At 47.2% G+C, this 16655-nt stretch overlaps 1 protein-coding gene across 1 annotated transcript in view; it reads right to left on the bottom strand.

Annotated features, from left to right (window-relative positions):
- LOC125094148 (epididymis-specific alpha-mannosidase-like) overlaps window positions 1–16655 on the bottom strand; it is a 49733-nt gene that overhangs the window by 14092 nt on the left and 18986 nt on the right. The window contains exons 6-10 of the mRNA XM_047719851.1: window positions 15342–15519; window positions 4551–4749; window positions 3011–3201; window positions 1963–2101; window positions 252–409 (exon numbers count right to left, since the gene is read on the bottom strand). Of these exons, the coding sequence (XP_047575807.1) occupies window positions 252–409; window positions 1963–2101; window positions 3011–3201; window positions 4551–4749; window positions 15342–15519 (865 nt within the window). The remainder of the gene's footprint in view (window positions 1–251; window positions 410–1962; window positions 2102–3010; window positions 3202–4550; window positions 4750–15341; window positions 15520–16655) is intronic.

Raw genomic sequence — 16655 nt, 5'->3', positions numbered from 1 at the left:
GGCCACCCAGGAGACCCTCCAGGGAGGGGACAGTGCTGGGACTTCTGGGCACTTCAGATGCTCACAGACCAGTGAGAGTCCCCTTGTGGATCCCACTGACCTTACTAGATAAGGGTCTCCATGGGGTATCTTCCAGGTGTGGCCCCAATGGCCACGTGTTCACGTGAACTGCTCCCACTTCGGGAAGTGCCCTACTGGAAAAGATGTCAACGGCAGCAAGTGTGCCCCTGTGCATGCTGTCAGAGCCATACCTGTGCAGCCACTGGCTGGCCGAACTCATCTGTGACATTGACCCTGGAGAAGCCCACAGTCAGGGTAACAAGGGTGGTGACCATCCAAGCCAGGGGGTTGTAGACCACGGCAATGTGTCCCCCAGCTTCTGGGTCTGCACACAGAGAACTGGCCTTACCTGCTGCCATTTGATTCACCCAACAACCCTGGGGGTCCCTGGTTACAAGGGAAACTGAGGCAGAAGAGAGACATTCCTGCAGAGTTACCGGGGGAACTGAATATAGGACCAGTGAGCTAGTGATCTTCTACACCAGCAGGCCCCATACTCTGCTCAGGATTCTGTGTCCATTCCCCAGGCCAGGGATGCTGGAAAGGATCACACTGTATCCTTCTGAACAGAGAGGATCCCCGTGCTCCTTACACATCACCCCTGACAGCCTCATTAGACTGACAAGGGAACTGAGGCCCCAAGAAGTAGTCACATGTCCGACCTGACCAGTTACTAAGGTGTGGCTCCCAACCTTTGAGCCCTTGGCATTGGGAAGGACTGGAGAATTCCCGGAAGGCTGGAGGTCCAGTCCAATCACCTAGCCCAGTGTCTGAGCCCCAGTGATGTGACTCTGGGTTCCTTCTCTGTCCATTCTTTACTCCCAGTGAGATAAACTCTGCTCATGTCTGATGAATCCTGGACCCCTGAACACATCACACACTTTCCAGCTCCCTCCCCCTGCCCAGGCTGTTCCCTGTGGCTGGGACACCTTTCCTGACCTCCACCCCTTCATTGCTCAGACAAGTCACCCTGGTGAGGTCATGGGAATGGACGGCCCCGCCTGGCAGGGAAATCAGACTCCAGTTCCAGCTCTGCTGCTGCTCTGTCCCAGCCAACCCCCAGATCAGTGGGCTGTGACCCTGGGCACTGCGTGCATGGTCCCCAGGGGCCTTCACTGGTCTGAAGGTCAGACGGCATTGCAGACAGATGCAGACGGAAGGAAGTGCAGGCCCGGTGAGCAGGGAGGCCAGATGTGAGGGTGCACCATGACAGAGCGCAGGCTGAGGTGGGGTGCTGGGAAGGGTGCAGCAGGCCTTGTGCACATGACATCAGGCACTGGGAGGGAGGCTGAGGTGTCCCGGTGCCCCTAGGACTTTCTGGTTCACAATTCCCAGTCTCAGGCTGCATGATCTGTTACTCCAGACGTGTGAAACCTTTGCTGTCAAAGGGCCCTGAATCAGCACCCAAACTGAACTTAGGAGTGAGTTGGGCAATCCAGACGGGGTCATGTCCCTGAGAACACCTGTATCCTCTGCAATCCTGCAGCTCAGTCCCTGGGTTCAATCCTAGCTCTGCTCCCCCCAGCTGGGTGACCCTGGGCATGTCCACAATCTCTGTTTCTGATGTGTCCTCAGCTACACAGTGAGGACAAGAGCACCTCTTAGCTTACAGACACTCCAGGCATAGCAGTAAACACTGCGAGCTGGGCGCTGAGCAAACACCTAACTCAGTTGGCTATTAGGACGGGCTTCAATGGTGACCTCCCCATCTTCCCACCACACACAGGACATGGAGGCTCAGAGGAGTCAAGGCACATGCCAAGCTCAGACCAAGGTCTCAGGGGTGCACAAGGGATGTGGTTGCAGATCTGAAGCTCAGGTTGTTCATGTCCTCTCCATGAACCCCAGCTCTGCTCAGAAGGGTTCAGAGCCCCCTCCCAGACATGCAGGGCCATCACTTACCTGAGTACGCTGGGGTCCTGTCCTGGACAATGGAGGCCATCAGTTCGTGCACACCCTGCATCCCTGACCTCAGATTCTTCATGTACATGTCTCTCACCTTGGGGGTCTCAGTCCCAGTGATGGCATCATGGTGTTGTACCTGGGTCCCAACCAGAGTGGGGGAAACTCTGGATCGGGCCTGCCTCTGCAGACCACCTCCTGGAGTCTGGCTCTCCTTCCCTCTCACCAGGCTCTAGTGGAGCAGGTGAGCATCCCTACCATATTCCAGAGTAGAAAACTGAAGACCAGAGGTTTGATGACTGCAGAAACCCACTGAGTCTTCTAGCTTGGGCAGAAAACAGACATCTGCAAGGGACCCACCCCAGCTTCACCTCTGCTGTGCAGTCTTCCTGTGAGTGCCACTGGGATGCTCCAGGCACCCTCCATTCTCTGTACCAAAGAGGACATGGGATGAGCTTGTCTTCCCCAAAGAGAAACTGAGGCCCCACCAGCTAAAGCTATGTGTCCTGCCTACTCCAATGGCTCAATCTATCCACTCCGCTCCCAACACAGTGACACATTCTGTCAGTTTTCCCATCTGTACAGTGGGGACACATGAGACAGAACATTGGGAACAACTTGCTGTGGGGCAGCCACCATGCCAAGCAGCTCATGTACATTCTCACATTCAGTTGCCCCAGCATCCTGGGGTGGGCATGAGCTTCTCAGCATACAGGGAGGGAATTAGGGCTCAGAGAGGAAAGTCCTGAGCCTGAGGACACACAGTGGAGCGGGAGTGAATCCATGCAGGACTGTAGAACACTAATGCTGCCTCTCTTTGCTCTTTGCCCTCTGGGTAAATTTGGCTAAAGCTTACTGAAGCCACGAGCTGAAGGCTGTCGGAGCCTGGTTCTAGCCTTGGCCTAGGGTCCACCTGCACCTGTCATGGTACCACAGGCCACCTCGGTGTTCTCTTCTGAAACCTGGACCTTTAGTGACCAGGGACTGGGGAAGTGCACTAACCAGAAGGTTTCCAACCTGATCGTGTTGCTGAGAGGGGTACCGTTACCTCAGAGACAGCCCAGCGGAGCTGCTGGAGCTGCTTCAGGGCCCAGTCCAGGTCCAGGTGCTGGTGGGGAACCGGCCACACAGAGCGTGTGAACATGGACTCCCCAGCATGCAACAGAGCGCTGGCTCGCCTGGCCAGCCCCTTGAGCTGGTTGCAAGATGAATAGAAGCCGGTCCAAGCCTGATGTGGACCTGGAGAGAAGGGCTGGCAGTTGGCTTGAGTCTCCTTGGCCTCGGGGCTTCCTGAGATCTAGTCCCAGTAGAGCTAGGGAAGCTGGGGTCTGGGCTCTGGCTCTTCCTGGGTCACCTATGGGGGCTGCCACAGACTCCTTCTCCAGCCAGGCTAGGAATGGCCCAGGGATTCCAGAGACGGGCTGGGGTAAATGTGAGGATCAGGTTGGCCTGGACCAGGCCTGGGATGGGGAACCAGAGAGCCCAGGGTGGACCTGGGAAACCTGGAACAGCCTGTGAGCCAAGGGCCTGGGACACCTCCGGGGAGGGGTGGGGGAGATGGGAGCCAAGTTGGCAGCACCCGGTTGACACAAGCCTTTGAGTGCTGGCATGTGACTCAGGGGCAATGGGGAGTCTGGGATAAGCCTGCCATCACTGGGGTTCCACTGGCAGTCCAGGGAGGTGGGATGGGGGAAAGCTGAGGGATCTCATGTCTGCTGCATGGACCTGCACATAGGGAATGACTCCTGACTAAGAATGGGTGGGACGAGGGGGACTGGGTGCCTCCTGGCAGCATGGCTGGGTCCCACAGGTGGTTGACTGTCCCTATGGTTCTTGCCTTCTGCCTCCTCCCAGGCTGGGGAGTGTTTCCATTCCCTGACCTTCTCCCACATGACCTGAACACACCAGGAAGGGTATTCAGCCCTGTGATCCGGGGAAAGGCTACAGGCTGTATGGTCAGGAGACCATGCTGTCCACAGCTCCTCCAGCAGGCTGAGTGTCCTGCTCAGGCAGGGGCGCCCAGCAGCCTAAGCTCTAAATCCCCAGTGACTCAGAGCAGGGACCAGGGATCACGCACCTGTCCACTCTCCACACAAACATTGTCTCTCCTGGAGGGTTGCACCAAATCAAGCCCATTCAGAACACCTGCAGGACATTGTCCTATCTCCTCCCTCTTCGGTGTAGCCCCGCCCAATTCAGCATAGCCGCGCCCACACTCACGTAGCCTCCCCTACCTGGACTGTAACCACGCCCACAAGGATGTAGTTACACTTGAACTGCAAGTGTAACCCCGCCCACATCAATTTGCCCCTCCCACCTCAACTATAACCAAGCTCACAGCCTTGTAGCCCTCTTGGGTGAAGGCGGCCAAGGCCTTGTGGATGTGGAAATAGGAAGCTATGGAGCCCTTCTGTGAGTGTAGTGTCAATCCTAGGATATCTAGGTGGGACAGGGTGTGGGGGCGGGTGTGGGGAGCAGGGGCCATCTCGGCCCCAGTGACCCTCAAAAGCTCCACCAGCACGGCAGAGCAGACTCGGTGGGCACCCTCCCCAGCACCAGATCTGCAACCAACTTGCATAGGGTCATACCTGAGGAATAGGGCAGGAAGTCTTGGTGCTCACGGACGTGCCAGGTGATATTGGTAGCTTGCAATGCACCAAAGTATTTGGCCAGCGTGGCGTACTCCACAGAGATGCCGAGCCTGGATTTGTAAGAGTTGGTGTAGTCCAGCAGAATGTCCATGTTGGCAAACTGCAGTGAGGCGTTGAAGAATTGCTTGTCACACCCCTGCAGGCCAGGACACAGCACAAAACCTTGGATTTCCAGGGCAGAGCCCAGTTCAGGAAGAACCCAGTCCAGCCTTCATCACCCCCATCAGGGGCCCTCATGCTCTTCCTTGCAGAAGCTCCAACCAGCTCCCCAAGGACATTCCTGCACCTACCTACCTACCTTCTTCCTTTCCTTCCTTCCTAACCCTTTCCTTCCTCCCTTCCTTCTTTCCTTCCTTTCTCCCTTCCTATATACCTTTCTGTCTCTTCCCTGCCTTCCTTCCTTCCTTTAATCATGTTTTATATCTCAAGTACTTATCTATCTTACACCTGGACATTTGTACCTTTTGAAAATCGTCACCCAATTCCCCCACCTTCCCCCACACACACCTCTGGCAACCACAAATCTAATCCCTATTTCCATCAGTTTGTTTTTCTAGATCCTGCATATAAGTGAAAATATATAGAATAGACATTTGTCTAACTTATTTCAGTCTCTGAGCTATTCTGAACATATATCTGTATCACTAATTATCAACATCATTAATTTTAATGATAAAATTATGAATATCAGTGATAATAGCTATGACTCACACTTGCTGACCTTGAGCTCACTTTCAAAATGTAAAGGCAAACCATGAATAAATTCCTTCTATTTTAAAGATTTATTTAGTTATTTGACAGAGAATGACAGAAAGAGAGAAAGAACACAAGCAATGGGAGCAGGAGAGGGAGAAGCATGCTGCCCACCAAGTAGGGAGCCTGATGTGGGGCTCAATCCCAGGACCCTGGGATCATAGGCAGATGCTTAATGACTGAGCCACCCAGGCTCCCCTAATTCCTAGTAGTATCTACCTATGAAGACTGTATCAAGAAGAAATAGGAAATCTTAACAGACCAATTACTACTAAGGAGAGTGAATCAGGAATCCAAAACCTCCCCACCCACACAAGTCCAAGACCAGTCAGCGTCACTGGTGAATTCTACCAAACATTTATAGGTGAATTATTACCTATCCCTCTCACACACTTCCAAAGACACAGAAAAAGAAGGAACACTTCCAAACTCATGTGCTAGAAACATTACCCTGTTACCAAAACTAGACAAGGACACCACATAAAGGAAAATTATAGGCTGATGTCCCTGATGGATACAGATGCAACAGTCCTCAACAGTTATTAGCAGGCCAAGGTCAACAATCTGCAGAAAAACCAACTGACAACATTCAACATCCATGTAGGATAAAAACGCTCAAAAAGTGAGAATGGAGGTAGCATGTCTCAACACAATAAAGGCCATTATGGGGTCACCTGGGTGGCTCAGTGGGTTAAAGCCTCTGCCTTCAGCTCAGGTCGTGATCCCAGGGTCCTGAGATCGAGTCCTGAATCAGACTCTTTGCTCAGAGGGGAGCCTGTCCCCCCCCACCCCACCTCTGTGCCTACTTGTGATCTGTCTGTCAAATAAATAAATAAAATCTTTAAAAAAAAATAAAGGCCATTATGACAAGTCCAAATCTAGCATCATACTCCATGGTGGAAATCTGAAAGGTTTTCCTGTGAGATGAGGAACTAGGCAAGGATACCCACCTTGTCCACATTTAGTCAACATTGCATTGGAAGGCTTTGCCAGAGCAAGTAGGCAAGGAAAAGAAACAAAGGACATCCATATGAGAAAGGAAGAAGTAAATGTGTCACTATTTGAAGATGGCATGGTATTATGTATAAAAAGCCTGAAACCCTCCTCTAAAACATGGCTAGAACTAATGAACAAATTCAGTCAAGTGGCAGGGTACAGAATGAACATGCAAAATCAGTTGCACTCCTGTACCCTAACAATCCACTATCAGAAAAAGAAATTAAGAAAGCAAGCTGATGTGTAACTGCATCACAAGAATAAAATACCTAGGAAGAAGCTGAACCAAGGAGGTGAAAGATCTGTACATCAAAAACCACAAGACACTAATGAAAGAACTTGAAGAAGACACAAATAATGGAAAGATATCTTGTGCTCCTGGATGCCAAGATTTAATATTGTTAAAATGTCCATGAAATTCACAAATCATCATTTTAGACAAGAGGTCTTGAGGGCAGCTAGGGGGAAGAGATTCCTTAGGTACAGAAAAAAGTCCATCAGAATAACATTAGATTAGACCTGTCCACAGAAACCTGGGAAGCCAGAAAGAGCTAGCAAGACATATTCAGGGCACTAACTGAGAAGAACATGCAACCAAGAATACTTTATCCAGCAATGTTGGCATTCAAAATGGAAGGAGAGATAAAGAGTTTCCAAGACCAGCAAGGTTTAAAAGAGTATGTGACCATCAAGCCAACACTACAAGAAATATTGGAGGGGGGGGATTCTATAAAAGATGAAAGAACCCAAGAGTGGCATAGAACAGAAATTTATAGAGACAATCTATAGAAACACAGACTTCACAGGCAACATGATGTCAATAAAAATGTATCTTTCAATAATCATTCTCAATGTGAACAGCCTAAATGTTCCCATAAAATGGCACAGGGTTGCACATTGGATAAAACGACAGGACCCATCCATATGCTGTCTACAAGAGACACATTTGGAACCTAAAGATACATCCAGACTGAAAGTGAAGGGATGAAGAAGCATCTTGCATGCCAATGGGCCTCAAAAGAAAGCTGGGGTAGCGATTCTCATACCAGATAAATTAGATTTTAAGCTAAAGACTGTAGTCAGAGATACAGAAGGACACTACATAATTCTTTTTGAAATTTAGTATTTTTTTTTTAGTGTTCCAAGATTCATTGTTTATGTACTGCACCCAGTGCTCCATGCAATATGTGCCCTCCTTAGTATTCACCACCAGGCTCTCCCAACCCCTACACCTTTCCTCCAAAAGCTTCAGTTTGTTTCTCAGAGTTCACAGTCTTAAAGGGTCTATCCACCAAGAAGATCTAACAATTGTAAATATTTATGTCCCAATATGGGAGCAGCCAAATACATAAGCAAACTGTTAATCAAAATAAAGAGTCACATTGATATGAATACATTAATTGTAGGGGATCTTAACATGCCACTCTCAGTAACAGATAGTCCATCCAAGCAGAAAATCAATAAAGAAACAAGAGCTTTGTATGACACATTGGACCAGATGGACCTCATAGATACATATAGAACATTCCACCCTAAAAAAGCAGAATACTCATTCTTCTCAAGCACACATGGAACTTTCTCCAGAATAGACCAATACTGGGTCACAAATGAGGGCTCAACCAATACCAAAAGATTCACATTATTCCCTGCATATTCTCAGACCACAATGTTTCGAAACTAGAACTCAACCACAAGAAAACTTTTGGAAGGAATTCAAACAGTTGGAAGCTAAAAACCAGCCTGCTCAAAAATGTTTGGATCAACCAGGTAATCAAAGAAGATCTTAAACAATTCATGGAAACCAATGAGAATAAAGACACATCTGTCCAAAACCTACGGGATATGGCAAAGGTGGTCCTAAGGGGAAATATATAGCCATCCAAGCCTCCCTCAAAAAATTGAAAAATCCAGAATACACCAGCTCTCTTTACACCTCAAGGAACGGGCAAGCCAACAGCAAATTAAGCCAACCCCACACACTAGAAGGGAAATAATCAAGATTAGAGCAGAGATCAATGAGATAGAAACTAGAGATACAGTAGAACACATCAATAAAACTAGAAGCTGATTCTTGGAAAGAATCAATAAGATCGATAAACCACTAGCCAAACTAATCCAAAAGAAAAGAAAGAGGACCCAAATTAATAAAATTATGAATGAAAGGGTACAGATCATGACTAACACCAAGGAAATAGAAACAATAATCAGAAATTATTATCAATAGTTATATGCCAATACATTAAGCAACCTAGAAGAAATCAATGGATTCCTGGAAACCTATAAACTTCCAAGACTGAATCAGGAAGAAACTGACAACCTGAGTAGACCAATATCTAGTAATGAGATTGAAGCCATGATCAAAAACCTCCCCCCACAAAAAAGCACAGGACCTGATGGATTCCCTGGGGAATCCTACCAAACTTTCAAAGAAGAAATAATACCTATTCTCTTAAAGCTATTTCAAAAAACTGAAGCAGAAGAAAAATTTCAGACTCTGTTTATAAAGCCAGCATTACCCTGATTCCCAAACCAGGCAAAGATCCCATCAAAAAGGAGAATAAACAGACCATTAGCCCTGATGAATATAGATGCTTAGATTCTCAACAAGATCCTAGCTAATAAGATGCAACAGTACATTGAAAAGATTATCCACCCTGACCAGGTGGGATTGATCTCCGGGATGCAAGCATGGTTCAACATTTGCAAATCAATCAATGTGATAGAACAAATCAATAAAAGAAGAGAGAAGAACCACTTGGTCCTCTCAATTGATGCAGGAAAAGCATTTGACAAGATACAGGATCTGTTCCTGATTAAAACGCTTCAGAGTTAGGGATAGAGAGAACATTCCTCAACTTCGTGAAAGCTATCTATGAAAATCCCACAGCGAATATCACCCTCAATGGGGAAATGCTGACAGCCTTCCTGTTGAGATCAGGAACATGACAAGGATGTCCATTCTCGCCACTGTTGTTCAACATAGTATTAGAAGTCCTACCAACAGCAATCAGACAACAAAGAGAAATAAAACGTATTCAAATTGGCAATGAAGAAGTCAAAATCTCTCTTCGCAGATGACATGATACTTTATATGGAAAACCCAAAAGACTCCACCCCCAAGCCACTAGAACTCATACAGCAATTCAGTAATGGGGCAGGATACAAAATCAATGCACAGAAATCAGTTGCTTTCTTATACACTAACAATGAAAATATAGAAAGGGAAATTAGAGAATCGATTGCATTTACTGTAGCACCAAGATCCATAAGATACCTGGGAATAAACCTAACCAAAGAGGTAAAGAGGAACTACAGAACACTCATGAAAGAAATTGAAGAAGACACAAAAAGATGGAAGACCATTCCATGCTCATGGATCAGAAGAATAAACATTGTTAAAATGTCTATACTGCCTAGAACAATCTATACTTTCCGTGCTGTTCCGATCAAAATTACACCGGTATTTTTCAAAGTGCTAGAACAAACAGTCCTGAAATTTGTATGGAACCAGAAGAGTGCCCGAATTGCTAAGGAAATGTTGAAAAAGAAAAACAAAACTGGGGCCATCACATTGCCTGATTTCAAGCTTTACTACAAAGCTGTGATCACCAAGACAGCATGGTACTGGCACAAAAACAGACACATAGACCAGTGGAACAGAGTAGAGAGCCCAGATATGGACCTGCAACTCTAACGTCAAATAATCTTTGATAAAGCAGGGGGGGGAAAGCCCATGGGAAAAAGACAGTCTCTTTAATGAATAGTGCTGGGAAAATTGGACAGCTATGTGTAGAAGATTGAAACTCAACCATTCTCTTACACCATACACAAAGATAAACTCATAATGGCTAAAAGACCTCAATGTGAGGCAGGAATCTATCAAAATCCTAGAGGAGAAGATAGGCAATATCCTCTTTGACACTGGCCACAGCAACATCTTTCAAGACATGTCTCCAAAGGCAAAGGAAACAAAAGCGAAAATGAACTTTTGGGACTTCATCAAGATCAAAAGCTTCTGCACAGCAGAGGAAACAGTCAACAAAACAAAGAGGCAACCCCCAGAATGGGAGAAGATATTTGCAAATGACAGTACAGACAATGGGTGATATCCAAGATCTATAAGGAGCTAGTCAAACTTAACACACACAAAACAGATAATCATGTCAAAAAATGGGCAGAAGACATGAGCAGACAATTCTCCAAAGAAGACATACAAATGTCTAAGAGACACATGAAAAAATGTTCATCATCACTAGCCATCAGGGAGATTCAAATCAAAACCACACTGAGATACCACCATACACCAGTTAGAATGGCCAAAATTAACAAGACAGTAAACAACATGTGTTGGAGAGGATGTGGAGAAAGGGAAACCCTCTTACACTGTTGGTGGGAATGCAAGTTGGTGCCGCCACCTTGGAAAACAGTGTGGAGATTCCTTAAGAAATTAAAAATAGAAGGGCGCCTGGGTGGCTCGGTGGGTTAAAGCCTCTGCCTTCAGCTCAGGTCATGATCCCAGGGTCCTGAGATCAAGCCCCACATCGGGCTCTCTGCTCAGGGGGGAGCCTGCTTCCCACTCTCCCACTCCCTGTGCTTGTGTTCCCTCTCTCGCTATGTCTCTCTCTGTCAAATAAATAAATAAAATATTTTTAAAAAAAAATAAAAGAAAAAGAAATTAAAAATAGAGCTTCCCTATGACCGTGCAATTGCACTACTGGGTATTTACCCCAAAGATACAGATGTAGTGAAAAGAAGGGCCATCTGTACCCCAATGTTCATAGCAGCAATGGCCACAGTCGCCAAACTGGAAAGAGCAAAGATGCCCTTCAACAGATGAATGGATAAAGAAGACATGGTCCATACATACAATGGAGTATTATGCCTCCATCAGAAAGGATGAATACCCAGCTTTTGTATCAACATGGACGAGACGGGAAGAGATTATGCTGAGTGAAATAAGTCAAGCAGAGAGGGTCAATTATCATATGGTTTTGCTTACTTGTGGAGCATAAGGAATAACACAAAGGACAGTGGATGAAGGAGAGGAGAAGTGAGTTGGGGGAAATTGGACGGGGAGATGAAGCACAAGAGACTGTGGACTCTGAGAAACAAACTGAGGGTTTTGGAGGGAAAGGGGGTACGGGATTGGGTGAGCCTGGTGGTGGGTATTAAGGAGAGCACGTATGGCATGGAGCACTGCATGTGGTGCATAAACAATAAATCTTGGAACACTGAAAAAATAAAATGAAAATTTTAAAGAAAGATAAAGATACAATAAAAAAAAGTCCATACCACCCAAAGCAATCTACAGATTCAATGCAATTCAAATGGCATATTTCACAGAAATAGAACAGTCCTCAAATATGTATGGAACCACAAAAGATCCTGAAGAGCCAAAGCAATCCTGAGAATGAAGAACAAAGCTGGAGGCATCACATTCCTTGATTTTGTACCACATTATAAAACTGTGGTACTAAGGAGAGTGTGATATTGGCATAAAGCCAGACATACAGATCAACAAACAGATTAGAGAGCCCAGAAACAAAACCATATATATCTGATCAGTTAATTAGTGATAAAGGAGCAAAGAATATATACTAAGGAAATCACAGTCCCTTCAGTAAATGGTGTTGGGAAAACTGGACAGCTTCATGCAAAATTATGAAATGGGACCATCATCTTACACCACACATACAAACTACCTCAAAATAGATTAAAGATTTGAATATAAACCTAAAACCATAAAACTCCTAGAAGACAACAGAGGGGGTACAGTCCTTGATATCTATCTTGGTGATTTTTTTTGGATTTTACACCAAAAGTAAAAGCAACAAAAGCAAAACTAAACAAGTGGGAATACATTTTTTTAAAAACCTTCTGCATAACAAAGGATACCACTGATAAAATGAAATGTCAACCTACTGAATGGGAGGAAATATTTGGAGATCAAATATCTGATAAGGAATTAATATCCATAATATATAAGAACTTCTAGAACTCAATACTCAAGATAAAGAAAATATATAAAAATAGAACAGAACATCTGACTCGACATTGTTCCAGAGGAGACCAGCAGATGGACAACAGATGCATGAAAACAAGGTCCACATCATTCATCATCAGGGAAACGCAAAGGAAACCCACATCGAGATATACCCGACAGCTGTTAGAATGCCTACTGTCAGAACAACTAGAAAGAACAAGTAATGGCGAGAGTGTGGAGAGAAGAGAACTCTTTTGCACGGTGGGTGAGAGTGTGCATTGGTGTAACCACTATGGAAAACAGTGCAGAGGTTCCTCAAAAACTGAAAAATGGAACTACCCCATAATCCAGCAATCTGACTATTTACCCAAGGAAAATGACAATACTAATTTGAAAAGATGAATGCACCCCTGGGTTCATTTCCATGCTCTTCTATGTCCTTTTACCCTGATTATTCACAGTTGTCAAGACATGGACACAACCTGAGTGTCCACCCATGGATGAGTGGATAAGGAGATGTGGTACAGACGTGCAAGGCAATCATGCCCACTAAAGAAAGAAGGAAATCTCAATGCGGGAACAACATGGATGGGACAACTTGACAGCAGAATGCTCAGTGATGTAAGTCAGACAGGGAAAGACAAAAGCCATGGGATCTCACTTACAGAATTATGGAATTAGGGGTGAGGAGCGGGTAAAATGGGTGAAGGAGTCGAAAGGTACAACCTTCCAGTTTGAGGATAAGTAAGTCCTGGGGATGTAAGGGACAGCATGGTGACTATAGGTAATAATATTGTATTGTATATTTAAAGTTGCAAAAGAATGGATCTTAAAGGTAACCATTCTAGGAAGAAATACTTTGTAACTGTATATGTCGGTGGATGTTAAGTAGACTTACTGTGGGGATCGTTTTTTCAACCTAGACAAATATGGAATCGTTATGTTGCACACAAAATGAACATATGATATGTGAATTTTATCTCCATATAAAAGAGAGAGGGGCACCTGGGTGGCTCAGTCAATTAAGCGTCTGTCTTCAGCTCAGGTCATAATCCTAGGGTCCTGGGATCAAGAACCGCAACAGGTTCCTGGCTCAGGGGGGAGCTGGCGTCTCCCTCTGCCTGCCGCTCCCGCTGCTTGTGCTCACTCTTTCTCTCATTCTCTCTTGCATATAAATAAATAAAAATCTTTTAAAATTAAAAAAAATGGAAGAAAGAAAAAAGAGAGAGAGCTGTAGCATTAACTCAAGTTACCCCCAGACAGTCACAGTAATTCCCAGCTGTCCTTGTCGAAAGTTTGCAGAATTCAGAGTGTGAGTCTGGGTGAAGCTGTTCCAAGTGTCACATGGGTGTCTTATCTCATGGCCCACACCCTAGCCACACCCTGCCAGCTCCCATCTCTTCCCTGAAACATCTGCAATTCCTGGCTTTTGGAACTTTCCTAGGGGAGGTCACTCCCGACCTCCCATGAACAAAACAGGAGGGGAACATGAGTTCTCATGGGATCTGCAGGTGAGCCCCAGCCAGATCCGTCCCGCAAGCAGCCAGTGAGTGTGATGGGCCTGCAGGAGCATCAGCTCTCACACTGCCTGAGGACGTGGATTCAAAGAGTCTATCCCCATCATCTTGCCTAGGATTTTGGTGTGAACTCACAACAAAGAGTGATGGGGAGAGAGAGGCTGCTCTGCAATGTTCCTTCCCTGTCAGCTGTGCACAGACCCCTGGTGTGGGGCTGCAGCGGCCCCAGATACACCTGCTGCAGTCAAGGGTCCTTAGTCAAACTGAGGCCAAGTCATGACTGGCTCCCACCAGGGGCTCCCCGTTTGCTGACAGCTGTCTCCACAAAGGGCACACTGGCATGCCATGTGCGTGGGCCCAGACTCCACATGTACAGGTGCGGAACAGCACTGTGAAAGACCTCCTAATGCATCCACTGATGGAGGGTCCAGAGCAGGACTGGCAGGGGTTTGTGATCTGGACACAAATCATTGCAGCCAGGATTTCTGTTTTCCTTTGCAAATAACAATCAGCTTTTGAACTCCTGAGAAAGTATGTACATCATTATTTTGTTTCTTTGTGTTTCTATGTGTTAAGACTCTTATAAAGTCACATATAGTTGCATTTTGACTTAATGTGTTACAAAATGGGATGTTATCTTCAAACACTCATTTATTAATATATTCACACATATAAAGAGTAATAAAATAAAAATGGCTAAAATACTAAAGATGCATGAAAACAAGAAAGGCAGTCAAGATGTAAGAAGACAGGCTAGGAAGTGCCCTGCTAGGGTCTGAGCACGAATCCCCATCCTAGCTGCCCTACAATGTGGCTGTACAGCCTCAAGACGATGCCTTGACCTCTCTGGTTCGCAGGTCCCTCATTTCCAAAATGGGATACCAGCCATGCCTGCATCCTAGACCCATGGGGCACACTGAGTGTATGAGACAAATATATCATATGGAAGATGCCTGTGCGCTGGGGGTGCTCAGTGAAGGAGAACTCAGCGTGTGATGGTGAGGAAGAGGAGCAAGAGGAGGAGGAGGAGGACGTCCGTGTCTGACACTGTCATGGGGCATGTCTCCTGTCGGCCCCAGATCAAGCCTGTGAGGCAGGACCTGTCATGATCTCCACTTCAGAAATAAGGAAACTGAGACCCGGGGGGTAAGGCACACAGCGACAGAGCAGGGGGGCCAGGATTCCCGCCCAGGCCTCACATCCCAACACTTAGATGGGAAGAGGAGGAGGAAGGAGCTAAAGGGAGCTGGGGGCTGGCATGGGCCAGGGACTGTATTTCAGGTGGGAGAAGCTGGGAGAGTCCCAGGTGGTGGGAGGAGCTGGTGGAAGAGATGATGCCGTGTGGTGAGCAGGGAAGAGGCACTGGCCAGGTGCTGACGATGGCAAACTGGCCCAAACCATGAAAGAGCTTGGTTGGGTGAGACTGGACAGGAGTCCAGGACTACGTTGGGAACACTGGGGTGTGGGACCCCGCCTTACCCAGGGCCAGAGGAGATGTGATGTCCGGAACCAGGCAGCCCGCTCCTTTACAAGGTCCACAAGGAGATTGACATAGTATCTAATGTTGTTCTCATCAACAGGCTCAATCATATCCAGGAATTTCCTATTTGGGGGAGGCTCTGGGGAGAGAGTCGAGCCATCCCAGTGAAAGCCTTCCCTGCAGGAGAGTGAAGGGTTAGTGGAGCCCATCTGTGAGAAGGGAGGCAGCTTGGGTCCCGAAGGACAGGCAGGGTGCAGCCGGACCCAGGCAGCTCAGGGAGTGCAGACCACTGCTCAGGCCTCCTTCTCCCACCTGTGTGATGGGCAGCTCAGTGCTGGCCCACAAGAGCTCTACAAGCAGATGGGGCACTATCCCATGTGTCATGATTCACCAGCCATGGGACATTGAACACAGCCCCTTCCCCAGGCCCACATTGCCTCATCCACCACATGGAGCCCACAGTCTGTGTGTCCCCACTTCCACCCCTGGAGATCTCATGGGATTCCTTTCATCGCAGTATCAGACATGGATCCAAAGCCCTGAGCAGGGCTGGAGCAGGATGAGGCGAGAGAGGCACTGTGCCCCGGGGTGAACTGTAAGGCAGTGTCAAGTCTCAGTATGGGACATAGAGATAAGTTAGTGTCCTATTTCAAAACTCAGACTTAATGCAAGGCAAATTGTCATGAACAGAATCTCAACATTTCTCTAAGGACAAGGGCAGTATTCTGGATTTTCCCTCTTGCCTCAGGCTCCAGTTTGGTCCACATGGCGGAGAACCCAAGATCGACCCTGTGGGTCTGGATGCCCCAGTTAGGGTCCTCCCTGCCTTACTCTGGGCTGCACAAGGTATCATAGGGTGAACCCTGGACCAGCCGCCAGGGGCCGCCACTTGGATCCTCTCAGCCTGTCTCCTCATCCATAAAATGTCCTGATGGTTGTCATGAAGGATAAAGGAAAGACATCAGTAGAAAACACTGGACTCAGGCCTGGCACAGAGTGAGGCCTGACAAACAGAATGACTGGTCCTGAAGTCCGTGTCTGGCATCCTTCTCACCATCTGCCCTTCACCTTGCCCACTAATCTCTCCTGTTCCAGGACCGGCAAGCCTGTTGCCCACAGCCTCCCAGGTATAAAGGGCCAGAGCGGGTTGAACCCAGGCCCTCCTACCTCCAAGAGCCCACAGGCTGGCTGCTCCAATGATGTGGAGAACTTGGAGCCCATCACCTGAACCACCCAGACCCCGACACAGCTGACCATGGGGCCAGGGCTAAGCGGCCCTGCCTCGGTTTCTCTTTCTGTAAGCTGGAGCACTC

Source organism: Lutra lutra, chromosome 2, assembly GCF_902655055.1.
Source record: "Lutra lutra chromosome 2, mLutLut1.2, whole genome shotgun sequence".
Classification (NCBI taxonomy): domain Eukaryota; kingdom Metazoa; phylum Chordata; class Mammalia; order Carnivora; family Mustelidae; genus Lutra; species Lutra lutra.
This window is presented reverse-complemented; position numbering and strand designations above follow the sequence as displayed.